Source organism: Pinus tabuliformis, chromosome Q, assembly GCF_031772625.1.
Source record: "Pinus tabuliformis cultivar Carrire ecotype Pingquan chromosome Q, CPIR1, whole genome shotgun sequence".
NCBI classification, from domain to species: domain Eukaryota; kingdom Viridiplantae; phylum Streptophyta; class Pinopsida; order Pinales; family Pinaceae; genus Pinus; species Pinus tabuliformis.
The window spans coordinates 53523021-53537263 of NC_142296.1; the positions used below are offsets into that span (position 1 = coordinate 53523021).

General features: G+C 39.0%; 1 protein-coding gene across 4 annotated transcripts in view; it reads right to left on the reverse strand.

The window, feature by feature from the left end:
- Positions 1-2215: 2215 nt before the first annotated feature.
- LOC149218265 (uncharacterized) overlaps positions 2216-14243 on the reverse strand; it is a 503060-nt gene continuing 491032 nt past the window's right edge. For all 4 annotated transcript variants that reach the window (XM_089383876.1, XM_089383877.1, XM_089383874.1 and 1 more), the window contains one exon: positions 2216-2434. In XM_089383876.1, coding sequence (XP_089240002.1) covers positions 2277-2434 — 158 coding nt within the window. In that variant the 3' untranslated portion in view covers positions 2216-2276. The remainder of the gene's footprint in view (positions 2435-14243) is intronic.

Genomic DNA, 14243 nt, shown 5'->3' on the forward strand with positions numbered 1-14243 from the left:
TTCAACAATTATACTTCAAAAATTCAACAATAAAGAACAATAGAATAGTAGAGATCACAATGCACAAAAGAGAGACAAGATTTACCTTGGGAAAACCCACTATGGGGAAAAACCCAACAACCTTTTCAATAGAGAAATTCTTGTTCAATAAGAGACACACCTATACCTATGGTCAAACCTAGTCTTCTCCTCCAAGTCAAGTCACCCAAACTAATCCTACACTTTGCTCTTGATCTTGCACTTCTAGAATTTCGGTCTTGTAGCAGTTGCCCTAGTGATCCAGAAAATTTTGACCCTGTAGCAGTTGCCCTAGTGACCCATAAAATTTTGGCCCCCTGCAATAGTTGCCTCAAAAACTGCGAATCATAGAGAGAGATTCCTTCACACATGCAAGTTGCTAGAGAGAGATAGGAGACAAAAATTGACCTTTTTCTTCGTCTTTCTTTGTCCTTGTCCTTCACTCACTTGCCTAGAAACGGTCTTGAGAGAGGAATATGAATTTACCAAATGAGGAGCTTGAGTTGCCTTTATATAGTAGCCTGTCTAGGGTGAATGAACATGTCTCTTGGCCAGAGACAACTTGAATTGGAAGGAAGTTGACTTGTCACTTTTGGAGCCAAAAATTTCATTTCAAAAATTCAAATTTACATCTTTTAAAAGTCGTAATGGGACTTTGACTCGAAATAAATTTTCATCTAACTCAAGCATTTATAAATATGCTTTACAATGATAAATATCATTATATCAAGTGACCAAAAGTACATTATGAAGACCGACCATAGTTACAAATTCAACATTGAGGATAAGCCACAATTTCAAGCACACAAATTGCACTAAAAGGGCATTTTGGCATGATCCACGAGATCTAGGTGCTTAAGCCTAAGAGTGGAGACCTTTTGCTCAAGAGCATGAGCTTGTTTCTTTTGATTAACTCTTGGTTAGGGAGATGTGTGCCCTTATTTCATAATCTAAATTATTCAAGATGAATATTAGTATGTCAAGATATTTTTAGAGAGATTGGATTTGGAGTTTTGGTTAACCATCGCCACAACACGATTCCCAATGTTTGTATTCAATTATTCATATAAGATGTCCTCTCTCCTTGGTTCATTATAGTCGATGGGTATCAAAGAATTAGGAGGATAGTTGGCTTATCATTTATTAAGGGTTTCTGTCCAAAGCTATGTTGGCAAAGATTGATTTGTTTGATGGCCTGTCTTGTTTGTTAGTGCCCAAAGACAGTTAGGCACATTTTATAGGACTGGGTTTGCAAAGAGATGTTGGAGTTAGTTTGAGGATCAGCATTCGAATGTTTTTTAGCACAAGGTTCAATGGTAGGCAATATTGTTTGGAGATGGTTGAGCTTTTGTTGGCATTGATTTTCATTCACATTGGCATTGTTCGAGGGTAGTGGTGCTTTTGATTTTATGGATGCTATGACGTAAACTTGTTTTCAATCATGAGCCTAGCTTTTTGTCTACCTTCAATTTGGCCTGCAAGGATGAGGTTCACCACCGATTGTTGGAAAAATGAGTTTTGGCGACAAAGATGCTCAATTTTTGGATAACACTACGTATTTTGTTTTTATTTATGTGTTAGTAGCTCTTCGAAAAAGGTTATGATGTTAATTGTATATACCCAACCACTTTTTGGCCTCCTGCTTGTATATGTTTTTCCAAAAGAAAATAAATAAGGGGTAGGGGACTAAATAAGTAAATTGATATATATTTTCACATAACAATAAATAAATAAGTAATACAAGACATGACACTGTAAATAAGTAATACAAAGTAAGAGACATTTAAATTTGGTGAAAGCACTGTTTAACTGAATTATACAATTTATATCATTAAAGTAACATTTCCGTCACAAGAGACTCGAAGTGTATAGTAAGAATTCCAATTTAGTTTTAAAAAAAATTATGAACACATGTTTTGAATTTTTTTACTAAATAATCGAAAAAATATAAAGTGTTAAAAAACTTATAAACTTTTTAATTGAATATTTAACATTTTATCTTAACCTAAAATATCAGCATAGAAAATTTTGTAAAAACGTTATGGTGAATTCCACATTAAGGTGAACGTCCTTATTCCAATATCTAATTTTAATTGATGTCCTATTATACCATCCCTAATAGACGTAGATACTTTATTTGATTTAACATTTCATGATAATAAAAAACTCAAAAAAATTAGAAAAAAACGAAACAACGTATTCCACAATAACTATCACTATAATACAATCTAAAATATTGAAGTTAGTATACACTTGTTTTAAGTTCTCCATTCACTCAAACTTAATTTAAATTTCAAATTTCCTGATTGCACAAGAAGTTCATTTTTGTCTTCATTGACTTTTAGCACTTTCACTTTTTGGCCAAATGAAGGGAAATGCAACACTTGCCCTACATTAGGTACTTGATTTGTTTTTCCTGCAAAATCATACAAAGCAGCGAATGAAAGTCATGTTTTAATGCATAAAATACTAAAGTAAAATTCCAAATGGATTTAAGTCATATGCATTTTGATAACTCCAACTCTGGTCCCATTGGTATAAGATAATACGTGGTAAGCCAAACATATCGAGGTGTTACCATTATCTCTTCAAGTAGCAGCTAGTATATTTTATGGAAAACACTTCAATCACTTTCATTTATTGATGTACATATAACCCCTTTTTCATATCAATGTCAAAAGCTTTAAGTTTAATCCTGAATAAATTTAAAAATAAATATAATTTAACTTTATAAATAAAAATCACATCTTTCTCTCTATATATAAAACTTCCCTCTCTAAATGCGTTGCATTGGAGGCTTATGAATCCCTCAGAATAAAAAACCTTTACCAAGCAAATTGCTTTGCAACTCACTGCTAATGGTCAAGCATCTAGTACAAATGGCAGAAAGGAAAACATATCACAATGAATGCTTCTAAGATGATGTTCAGTAGAGCATCCAAATAAAAGATAGGACAGGGAAGCACCCAAAATAATTATGGACTTCTGGAATTTTCTCATCGACTTCCACTAACGAAGCAAGAGCCAAACCTAACGGCCAAATCTAAGCCTACAGAAAGGAATATTATGACAAGAAGAAACTTTAGTTGACCCTCGATATGACTAAAAGAGCAAAGCAGAATACCAAGATTGGCAAATTGTTATTTAAATTAAGAAAAAAAATTAAATTATTATAATAAAGGAAAACTTTTTTCGACCAACCAGAAACGATACCAATATTGATAATTGGGATTTTAAAACTGATTGAGGAGGCTAGACAGTTAGAGTTCCCCTTTTTATATCATATTGTTAAAGCAAAGAATAAAAATTTCCCCTTTTATATTATATTGTTAAAAGCAAAGAATAAATGATAGATGTGCACACTAATAAAGAGGTGGTAATTAAACCTACAGAATTATAGTAAGCGACATGAAGAAGCGAGGTAACTTAGAGGACTTTGAAATTGAAAATGGAAAAATTTCACCAGGAGTATGGAATATACAGGAGTTTAATGAATATGATATGATTTCAAAACACTAAATCAATTGACCTAAAGAAATAGAGAGCAAATCACTAATGTAAACATCAGATTATAATGGTCAGTTAGATACATAGGGATTAATAAAATTTACTTTATGTTTTATTTCAAATTAACGCATTTTTGAGTCGATCCCACATTCATAAAGTGAATTGACAGACGATTATCTCATACTCTTTAGAAGAAAGTCTTTGCTTTCTCATTATTAATACACTTTTTGATTTCCTTTCTGTGTACTCATGTTATTCTTGTAACTTCAACATTATAAGTACCACAAACATAGGGTTTATTGTTAGTAGAGATGGATTGAGGGAACACAGTCAATATGTATGATACAGTCTATGCGAGCGTGAAGACCTAGGGTTTATTGCTGGTAGAGATGGATTGAGCGAACGCTATAAGTATCACACAGTATATGAACGTGAAGACCTAGAGTTTATTGCTGGTAGAGTAGAGATGGATTGAGAGATCACTGGTGTGACACATCAAAAAGCTAAAAAGTTTTAAATCATTTGAAACCAACATTAATTGAATTTTGATTTTAAAAAAGTTCAAAACTTTCGCTTTAGAGCCAGGTTCCAAAAGAAAAAAATATAGGGAACATTTGTAGTCGTATGGACTCACCATACAGATTTCGTATAGCCACCAAAAAGAAGTTGGGTCGTATAGTAGCTATACAACAGCCTAACTCAACCGTCGTATAACCACATGTGAGGTATATAGCCACCGGAAAAAAACAGTAATTTGTTACAAAAGTAATTTAAGCTGTCACTTGATCATACGGAAAGAAATTCAGTCATACACTACCGTACAAACCGTACACTACAGAAATTGCAGCTGCCATAATTGTACGGATACCAGAGAGGAACTCTTGATTAGAAATCTGGACCTGTACGGTGATATTAATTGTTTTTTAGTAAAATATCTGAGTTTGTTTTACAATTCAAAGGATATTAGAGTAGAATGACTATATTGCTACCTAGATTTGCAAATCCGAGATAATTGGTTGTTGACTTAGTTTTCATATAGAGCCAAGAAGAACTACATTGTTTTGGAGTTGTTTGAAAGCAGATCTGTCAACATCTGTGTGTTTTCAATTTGCTCATTGCCCTGTGATTGTCTCTCTCACCTGAGTGAAAATAAGAAGGCTAGGTGAAGCGCATATGGTGAGAACAATTATGTGGTTTATTGGGCTACTTTTTAGTACACTTGGCAAAATATGCATGTTTTTTTGACTTGTGTACATGGCCTCATTACCCAATATCATGTTGCAATGCAGTCACAGATTCTCTGGGAAGAACTACAATACATGGGGGCAATGTATGTTGACCACCTTTTAGTATAGGTACTTGGCTGCTATCATCCTTGGTAAAGATATCCGACCAACAGTGGCTAGTCGAGACTAGGACAAGTTTGATGAGTGACATAGGGAGGCAATAATGCTGCATAAATTCAGTGACAGAAGAGATGCTTCCTAGGATCTAGATAGGCAAGACTTCCACATGGATTTGGAAGCATTTGTAAGATTTGCACGAGAGTTTGGATAAGGGCTGAGCCTTCTTTCTGAAAAATATGTAGTTCTCAATCACAATGGATGAGAGAGCATCATTACAAGAGCACTTACTCAAGATAAAAAAATATCAGAGAACAACTGGAGGACATTAGCTGGAGGGTAGAAGAGGAGGACACAATGGCAATCGTGCTGAAAAATTTACCACATACTTATGAATGTTGACTTGAAATTTGATCAGCTATTCAATAAGCTCTTAAACAATACAAATGGAACAAATGGTTCAGTAACAGCAATGAGACAGAGTTCAAAACAAACCTTTGTAGCCTGTTACCCAAAATGTTGTGAGGTAACCTTGGGTGGTCCTGGAGCTATATTTTCGTGTGTAAAGTTTTAAAGTGGATTGAATTTTGTCTTTTGAGGTAAGTTTTTGAGATAAGTTCCACAAGTGAGCTGACAAGAAGCTAGTTCATGTCAATTTTCGGTTTCTCTACAGAAAAGGAATGTTGTGGCTATATATTTTCCATGGCTCAGATTAGCAAAGCAACTCACAACGTTTTACCATCATTAAAGATTGGTGATGGAGGCTTTGGAACAGTTTACAAGGGTCAGCTGGGTAATGGCTAAGTTGTTGCTACTAAACAAGCTAATGAAGTTAGAGTGTTGGCTAAAATACAGCATTTGAACCTTGTGAGACTGATTGGTGTTTGTAAGCAAGAGAATTAACATATTCTTATAAATGATTGCATTGCCAATGACACTTCAAGATTGATGTTGTACATGCCCCCACATATCTACACTGGTGTGCAGATCAGCCCATAATTCAATTAGATCATTTACTGGACAGATGTCATCGTGCCTCGGTTGGCTAGAATGTTTGAAACATGTATATCCAACCTGCTGTAGTCAATCTGTTGGAAAATCAGAATGGTATCTGAGAAGGTATATCAGCATGCAAAGGGGTCATTATGAGGTATTACAGCAGCAAAAGATCATTCTTCTACTTGATGTTTGCAGAAAGCCAAGCAATGGTAAATTCTGGCATAACTGAAGATGCCCCCTGTTACCCACCATTTTGTGGGTGATATCCCTAGGAGAAAATTTTTATCTGAGATGGTCCTCAGCCAGCAGCCAGCAGCCCCTTGCAGCCACTAACTAGCTCGTTGTGCCATTTCTCCGCCACCGGAGCCAGCCATGTGGTTCCTCACCCATTTGTCATGATCGTATGTTTGAAGGTGGGCCTCCTGAACCTAAAGGTATGCCTTGTCATTTGGTAATTGAGTGTTGTAGTTTCTTTATCATGGATATTTCTGGGCATGGATTAATGGGGGGATTCGGCGGAAAGAGTGGACTAGGTTTGTGCTCTTATCCCCTAGACCTCTTTTGGATATTAACCTTGGACCTTAGTCCCGTGGGATCTCTTTTACTAACCCTTGGGATTTAGGGATGGTACTTCATGGAAAACCTTGACTTTGGTGGTGTGGTCCCGCTCCCTCATCCACATATATCACTCCCCTTCCTCTCATTATAGCCTCATTCATCATTCCTCCCACTTGCGTTCACATTCCTCCATTGAGTCCACATAGGGTTAGCCTTCCCCTTGCCCACACCTTGGGTCAAGCCTGGCACAATGCCCCGGAGGTTGATGTCGCTGAAAAGAAAAGTAAAAGCATAATTGGCCACATTCAACAGGAAAAATGTACCACAAAAGGTAAAAGATGGTCGGGACAAACACTTTTAGCACGTGGGCAAAAGCTAATACATGAGCTCTACCCCATTATCATGGCCATCACCCTAGTTCCTACAGGCCCTAAGTAAGCCTCCTTTGTCATTCAGGAACCCATGATTTGTGAAAATTTCTGAATCGAACAAACCAGAAATCCCATTGCAGTAAACTGTTTCCATTACCTACTTGTGTTCTTCATTTAACAAGTTATTTTAAGAAATATTCAGAAAATATTAATGTAAATATGTTGCATCCTACACCACTATATAGATCAAGTACTGAAAAATAAATGAGACAATCATGCAAAGGACACTTATTTTTGGACCAAACATCCCCAAAAAAACCCAATGTAGGAAAACCGGTGTAGCGGCTCTAAGGGTTTTCTATTATTAAGCAGAAGTTCTGAATACAAATGTTGGTTGCCCTCCCAGCAAACCAGTGACAGAGAAATACAATGGCGAAGAACCTGAGTGAGTTTTACCTCGCTTCACCCAGTGGAATCCAACTAATCCGACAACAAAACTAGTTGGCCCTGGCTACAACTGCGCTGCCCCTTCATAGTAACTACATGGGTGTGCGTGGAGCTTTCTGAGGCTCTGCGTCGGCACTACTGCCCACTGCATCAGCTTTCTCGGTTGTTCCGGTAGTTCCCCGGCTTTCTGTGTGGAAGGTAGCTCTTCCTCTGCACTAGTCCTCCTGGCCTTGAGTCAAGACTGTGTGGGCCTGGCCCAGTGTTAGCTCTCCTGGCTACTGCCCTGCCTCCACATGTTTCTCTCCGCCTCTCTGTCTATATTCCCAAACTATCACTGCCCCTCAGCTGCAAGATCTCCCAAATCAATTTCCCTCCTAAGAACTTCTCACCTCAGAAAATCGATTTCCTCAATCTCTTTTTGTGTCTTCTCCAACTAACCCCAAGCCTCCATTTATACTTTCCCTGTTGAGAAATCAATGGTCGTGATTTAATCTCTAATCAATGGCTAAGATTAAATTAGACTTGATCCTCGTCTCTTAGAAGCTTCTCATGTTAGTTTTTGGTAGCATCAGATGTTCTCTAGCCATGAAAATTGGTGGAGAGGCTAAGGCACATGAGTTCTAAAGAACCCAGAAACCGTTTGGTAAAATTCCACCCAGATTGTATTTTATTAAAATAATTAATATTTTAATGGGGTTCCTAAGTCTAAGCTTAGAAAAATTAAAATATTAATGGGTGTTAATAAAAATATGGGTGAGAATGATCTAGAAGGCGGATCAAGTCAAGTTTTAATCTTAGCCATTGATTAGAGACTTAATCTCGGTTGTTGAAGTCTCAACAAGAAAAATATAAGAAGGAGGCTTGGCGTTTAGTTAGAAACACACAGAGAGTTGATCAGTCAGTTCGATTTTCCTAGGGCGCGGTTTGCTAAGGAATTCGAACCAGTGATCAAGCAGTGAGGATCAGAGGCAGTACTAGAAGGAAGTGATTTCCAGTTCCAATGAATATACGTCAGAGAAGATAGTGAGGAGTAATAGAGCCAGCGTTGAGCCTAGGAGGGACAGCGCATCAGCTGGAGAAGATTGACGTAGAGGGACAACGCATAAACTCAAGGAGGTTGTCACAAAAGTGATGGGGGATAAGCATAGATCAGTGCCAAGAATCACTGTGGGTGATTGGCAGGAGAAATCTCGATTTCTCAGCAGCAGAAGCAGCAGCAGCCTAGGTTGAGGCAGTAAGAGGGAGTCTCCACACAGAATTCACACAGTGGATACATAGGTTCACACAGTGGTCGTGCAGTGGGTCATCCAGGAGCTGGGTACAGGATAAAATCTCCAGAATCAGTGTGAGAAAATTCTCAGTTATCTTCTCTGAGTGGATTTCCATTTTCTCTGCAGCATCTAAATTGTATTCAAATATTTACTACCAACAATAGAAACCCTCAGATTTGCTGCACCGGTTTTCTCACATTGGGTTTTTCCGGGGACGATTGTCCAAAAACAAATGTCTCAATGTGATTGTTCATATGCTGATTTTGCTCTTGCATTTTAATTTTCAGTTCTTATTTTGTGAAGTCTGCAGCTGAATTTATTTTGATATTTACTGAAGCATTGGTGAATAACTTATTGTAAATAAGTAGAAGAAATAAATCAATTATTGCAACACATTTTCACATGGTATTAGAGCAAGGTCTAGGCAAGATGGAAGCAAACAAAAAGAGCATGGAGAACAATAGGGATCAGAATATTTCCGAATTAGCTTCCAGGGTGGAAGAGGAATTTACTTGCTTATCAAGTTCTGCATTAGCCGAGGATTGGTACATTGATAGCGGGGCTTCAGCGCATATGAATGGAGAGCGAGAATATTTCCCAAGCTATCAGGAGGAATAGATGAACTTCCAAATCACAATGGGTAACAGGACGAAACGTACCCTAGTCGAAAAGGGAGCCATTACATTCCAGACAGTAGTAGGAGATAATCTTCGGGCCACGAACGTACTGCATGTGCCAGGTATGGGAATGAATTTGATTTATGTATCTCAATTACAAGATAAGGGATATGATGTGTACTTCATCGGTAATAGAGTATATGTTAAGCATCCTAAGTGGAAAAAGAGGGCCCAGATTGGAACTCGAAGCAACAGGTTATACAAGTTGCAACTCGAGTCTCCTATGGCACTAATAAGTAGTAATGTCAGTGGAGAAAAAGAATTAAATGAACTATGGCATAGAAGGATGGGACACTTACATCATTGGGCGTTAAGAATGCTCAAGGAAACTGTTACGGGAGTTCTAGTGCTTACTACCAAGCATGATGATACATGCAAAGGTTGCGTACTAGGCAAGTACGCCAAAGCACCTTATTCCAGAAGCAAAAATAGAGCTAAGAGTGTCTTAGGCTTAATACACTCAGACATCTGTGGTCCTATGTCTACAAGAGCCATCAGTGGTGTTGAGTATTTTGTTACCTTCATAGATGACCATTCCAGGAAAGCTTGGATCTATTTTTTGAGAACCAAGGATGAGGTCTTTGATCGATTTATAGTGGAAAACCTAACAGGAAGGAAGATCAAGATATTGCGCTCAAACAATGGCGGAGAATACATGGATAAGGACTTCACATATTTCTGCGCAAAAGAAGGGATCCGAAGAGAATGGACATCACCTTATAATCTAAAGCAGAATGGAGTCGCAGAAAGGAAGCACAGAACTATTGTTGGAGCAGCAAAGACGATGTTATATGTGTTGAAATTTCTAAGTCTATCCGTTAGAAATTTAATCTATATTCTTTTGGTTTATTTCTTCTACTTGTTAAATTCGAACAAGTTATTTAAAACATATAAATAATGAAATAAACACAATACAGTCTCAACATCTACAGATCATCAGCTGAAAGAAAACAAACACACAAGTGACACCGTTATTTTTGGACAAATGTCTCTCAAAAAACCGAATGCGGGAAAACCGGTGCAGCTATTCTGAGGGTTTATTATTATGCAATATTTCCTTGAGTACAACTGGGTGCCAAACTGGCTCACCCGACAGAGAAAAATAACTGGCAGCAATACCTCTCTATTCGGAAACAGGTATTCAGAAAACCTGTCCCACGAAACCCTCTCTAGCAACTTTGAAGCTCTGCGCTGGCCCTTCTAGCCTCTGTGTTAGCCCCAAACCCCTTTGCATTAGCCGTTTGAGGCACTGCATAGCCTCTGGGACCCTCTGCGTCACTCCAGCTACTCTCTGCGTGGATGACACAGTCCCTTTGGCCTTTGCGCTGTCTCTGCTAGGCTCTGCGTGGCCTACTCTGGCTACTGCTTCTCGCTCTCTGCCTCTGCGCTAGTCTCTTGGCACTGTCTCTACCTCTTTGTCCAGTACTCACTGCCCCTCGCTGCTGATCACTGATTCGACTTTGCTTAGCAACCCCACTCTAGCAAATCGAATGACTGATCACTCTGGTGTGTTCTCCAACTGACCCTCGAGCCTCCTCTTATACTTTTCCTGTTGGTCCTTCAACAGTGGAGATTAAATCTCTAATCAATGACTAATATTAGATTTGGCTTGATCCATGACTTTTGGAACCTTCTAACCCAATTTTATATTGATACCCATTAATATTTTATTTTTCCTAAGTTTAGACTTAGGAACTCCATTAAAAATATTAATTATTTTAATATCTCCCAACCTGGTTAGAATCTGCCCAAACCATTTCTGGGTCTTGGAGATCTCATGTGTTTTAGCCTCTCCACCAATTTTCATGGCTAGAGCACATACGATGCTACCCCAAATCAACACTCCCTCTTAGCGAGGACTGTGCTCTAGTAATACTCCATACCTAAGTTGCACGAAACGGGAAACTGGTACAAGTTTCTGAAACGGGCACGGGTACGAAACATGACCCCCCCAAATTTTGGAAATGGGGAAATGCAATATATATATATATATATATATATATATATATATATATATATATATATTAGGACATTTAAGAAATATGTGCAATCATAAAGCATATATGATACATTCTAATTTATTACATTATGATTAAATTGTCAATTGTCAATGCATAAACTATAAGTCTCTAAATTTACATCACATTTACTCATGAATGATCACATAATGAAAATAGAAATATCCAAAATCAGCCACGAGAAATTTCTAATTTCTTGTCTCGTGCTTGATTGGGAGTCTCCTCCTACATAGTCGAACGACCTTAGTGCTCTTGATTAAATACAAGTTTCATACCCTAGTACCCTACATGCTCTTGATTATTGGGAGTCTCCCATGCATAAAAGGCTTGGTTCTCTTGATTAAATACAAGTTCCATACCCTAGTACATGACAAAATCCAATGGAAACATTGCAAACCCCCCAATCCTAAAATCCTGAAAAACAGATAAGTTTGCTGGATTTTGAGTGAGATCTAAAATTCTACTTTCTCCATATGAAATCTAATGAGGGCGAAATCACTCTCAAACATCCTGGTCATTTCATGGTAATGTTAAAAATTTAAGTAAAAGTGATATTCGGCTGCCCCACTCAAAAAAAATCCTTTTTTTTTTATAACTTACGAGACATCTAGAAGCATCTAGAGGATATTTGAGTCGCCCAATAAAAAATTAGAAGCGAAAAAATAAAAAAAATAAAATACAAGAAAAAGTCTAGTTACAAGAGGAAACTCCGATGTATGGCCCGAAAACTCGTTTCCGACCGTACTGGCCACGTTTCCTCCTCGAGAAACGTGCCAATACGGCTGGAAACGAGTTTTTGCGCCGTATTGTACGGGTTTCCCCATTTCCATATAGAAACAGACCCTAGACCCACGTTTCTTGCAACTTAGCTCCATACTGAGCATCAATTTAACTATACGGCACCGGTACCTGTGTTGATGCTAGGCCTCCCCACCCAACATCCTCTGCACTGCTGCATCCTGTATTGCTACCCATGGCTCTACCATTGCCACTTTTGCATCCGTACAACAACTCCCTCTGCATCCGTGTTGCTGCTGGTCCATCCTCCCAACACTGCATCTGCACTGCATCCCCCTCTCATCATGTTGCATCGTGCTACTGCACTGCAACTCAGTTACTGAGAAATAAGTAACTGATCCACCAAACTTTTGGCATATTTGTCAGGCTAGAAACAATCCCGATGCTGAAGCTCCCTCTACCGCTAACAAGTGTTCCCTCTACTGACCTCTACGCTGCTGAAACAACTCCCTGCATCTCACACGTCCAGCCTGTCCTGATCCCTCAGCCCATTCATGGCCATCTCTATGCTCTTCTATCAACTCCTCTGAGACTCTTTACTTACCTCTAGAAGTTCTCCTTTCGACTCCTGCTGAGTCTCTCTACTTACCTCTAGAAGTTCTCCTTTCAACTCCTGCTGAGTCTCTCTACTTCCCGCCTGGAAGTTCTCTACTAGACTCCCTCTGAGTCCCGATTTCCCTTTTGGAAATCCTCTTGCCAATCGTCAAGTTGCCCCTCTCCGATCCTCTGTGCACCTGCAACACTTATCTAGATTCCTTGGCTAGAAATCCACCTCGGTAGCAACTCTCTCTACCTTGGTTTTTCCCTGTTAGGTACTGTTCCGCCCACAGTACGCCACCAACTTTTCTCTCGCAAACTGCCCACAACTTCCTATGCCCCAGCAACTGAAGGACTAAGCCTCTAGGCTCTGCGTAATCCCGAAACAACTCCCTCATCCAATTGCATCAACCCTCCCGGTCTCTGTGTGAGCCTCTTTCTACCCTCCTCAGCCTCTGCACTGGCCTCTCTTTGGCCCGGATTGATGACACAGTTCCTTTGCATCAACCCTTCTTCTGCCGCCTTTGCAAGGATCAACTTCTATCACTCGGGATAGCTGATTCTGCTGCAAATGCTTTGCTTAGCTGATGCCTTCAGCTCTCCTGTGATTTGCAACCACACTCTGATACCATGTTGAAATTTCTAAGTCTATCTGTTAGAAATTTAATATGTATTTTTCTGGTTTATTTCTTCTACATGTTAAATTCGAACAAGTTATTTAAAACATATAAATAACAAAATAAACACAATATAGTCTCAACATCTACAGATCATCAGCTGAAAGAAAACAAACACATAAGTGACATCGTTATTTTTGGACAAATGTCTCCAGAAAAACCGAATGCAAAAAAACCGGTGCAACTATTTTGAGGGTTTATTATTATGCAGTATTTCCTTGAGTACAACCGGGTGCCAAACTGGCTCACCCTACAGAGAAAAATAACTGGCAACAATACCTCTCTATTCGAAAAGAGGGTTTTAGAAACCCTGTCCCACGAAACCCTCTCCAGCGACTCTGAAGCTCTACGCTGGCCCTTCTGGCCTCTGTGTCAGCCCCAAAACCCTTTGCGTTAGCCCTCTGAAGCATTACACAGCCTCTGGGACCCTCTGCATCACTCCAGCTGCTCTCTGCGTGGATGACGCAGTCCCTTTGGCCTCTGCGCTGTCTCTGCTAGGCTTTGCGTGGCTTACTCTAGCTGCTGCTTCTCGCTCTCTGCCTCTGCGCTGGTCTCTTGGAACTGTCTCTGCCTCTCTGTCCAGTACTCATTGCCCCTCGCTACTGATCATTGATTCGACTTTGCTTAGCAACCCTACTCTAGAAAATCGAATGACTGATCACTCTGGTGTGTTCTCCAACTGACCCTCAAGCCTCCTCTTATACTTTTCCTGTTGGTCCTTCAACGCCCGAGATTAAATATCTAATCAATGGCTAAGATTAGATTTGGCTTGATCCATGACTTTTGAAACCTTCTAACCCAGTTTTATATTAATACCCATTAATATTTTATTTTTCCTAAGTTCAGACTTAGGAACTCCATTAAAAATATTAATTATTTTAATATCTCCCAACCTGGTTAGAATCTCCCCAAACCATTTCTGGGTCTTGGAGATCTCATGTGCTTTAGCCTCTCCACCAATTATCATGGCTAGAGCACATCCGATGCTACCCCAAATCAACAATGTGATCAAAATCTACCCA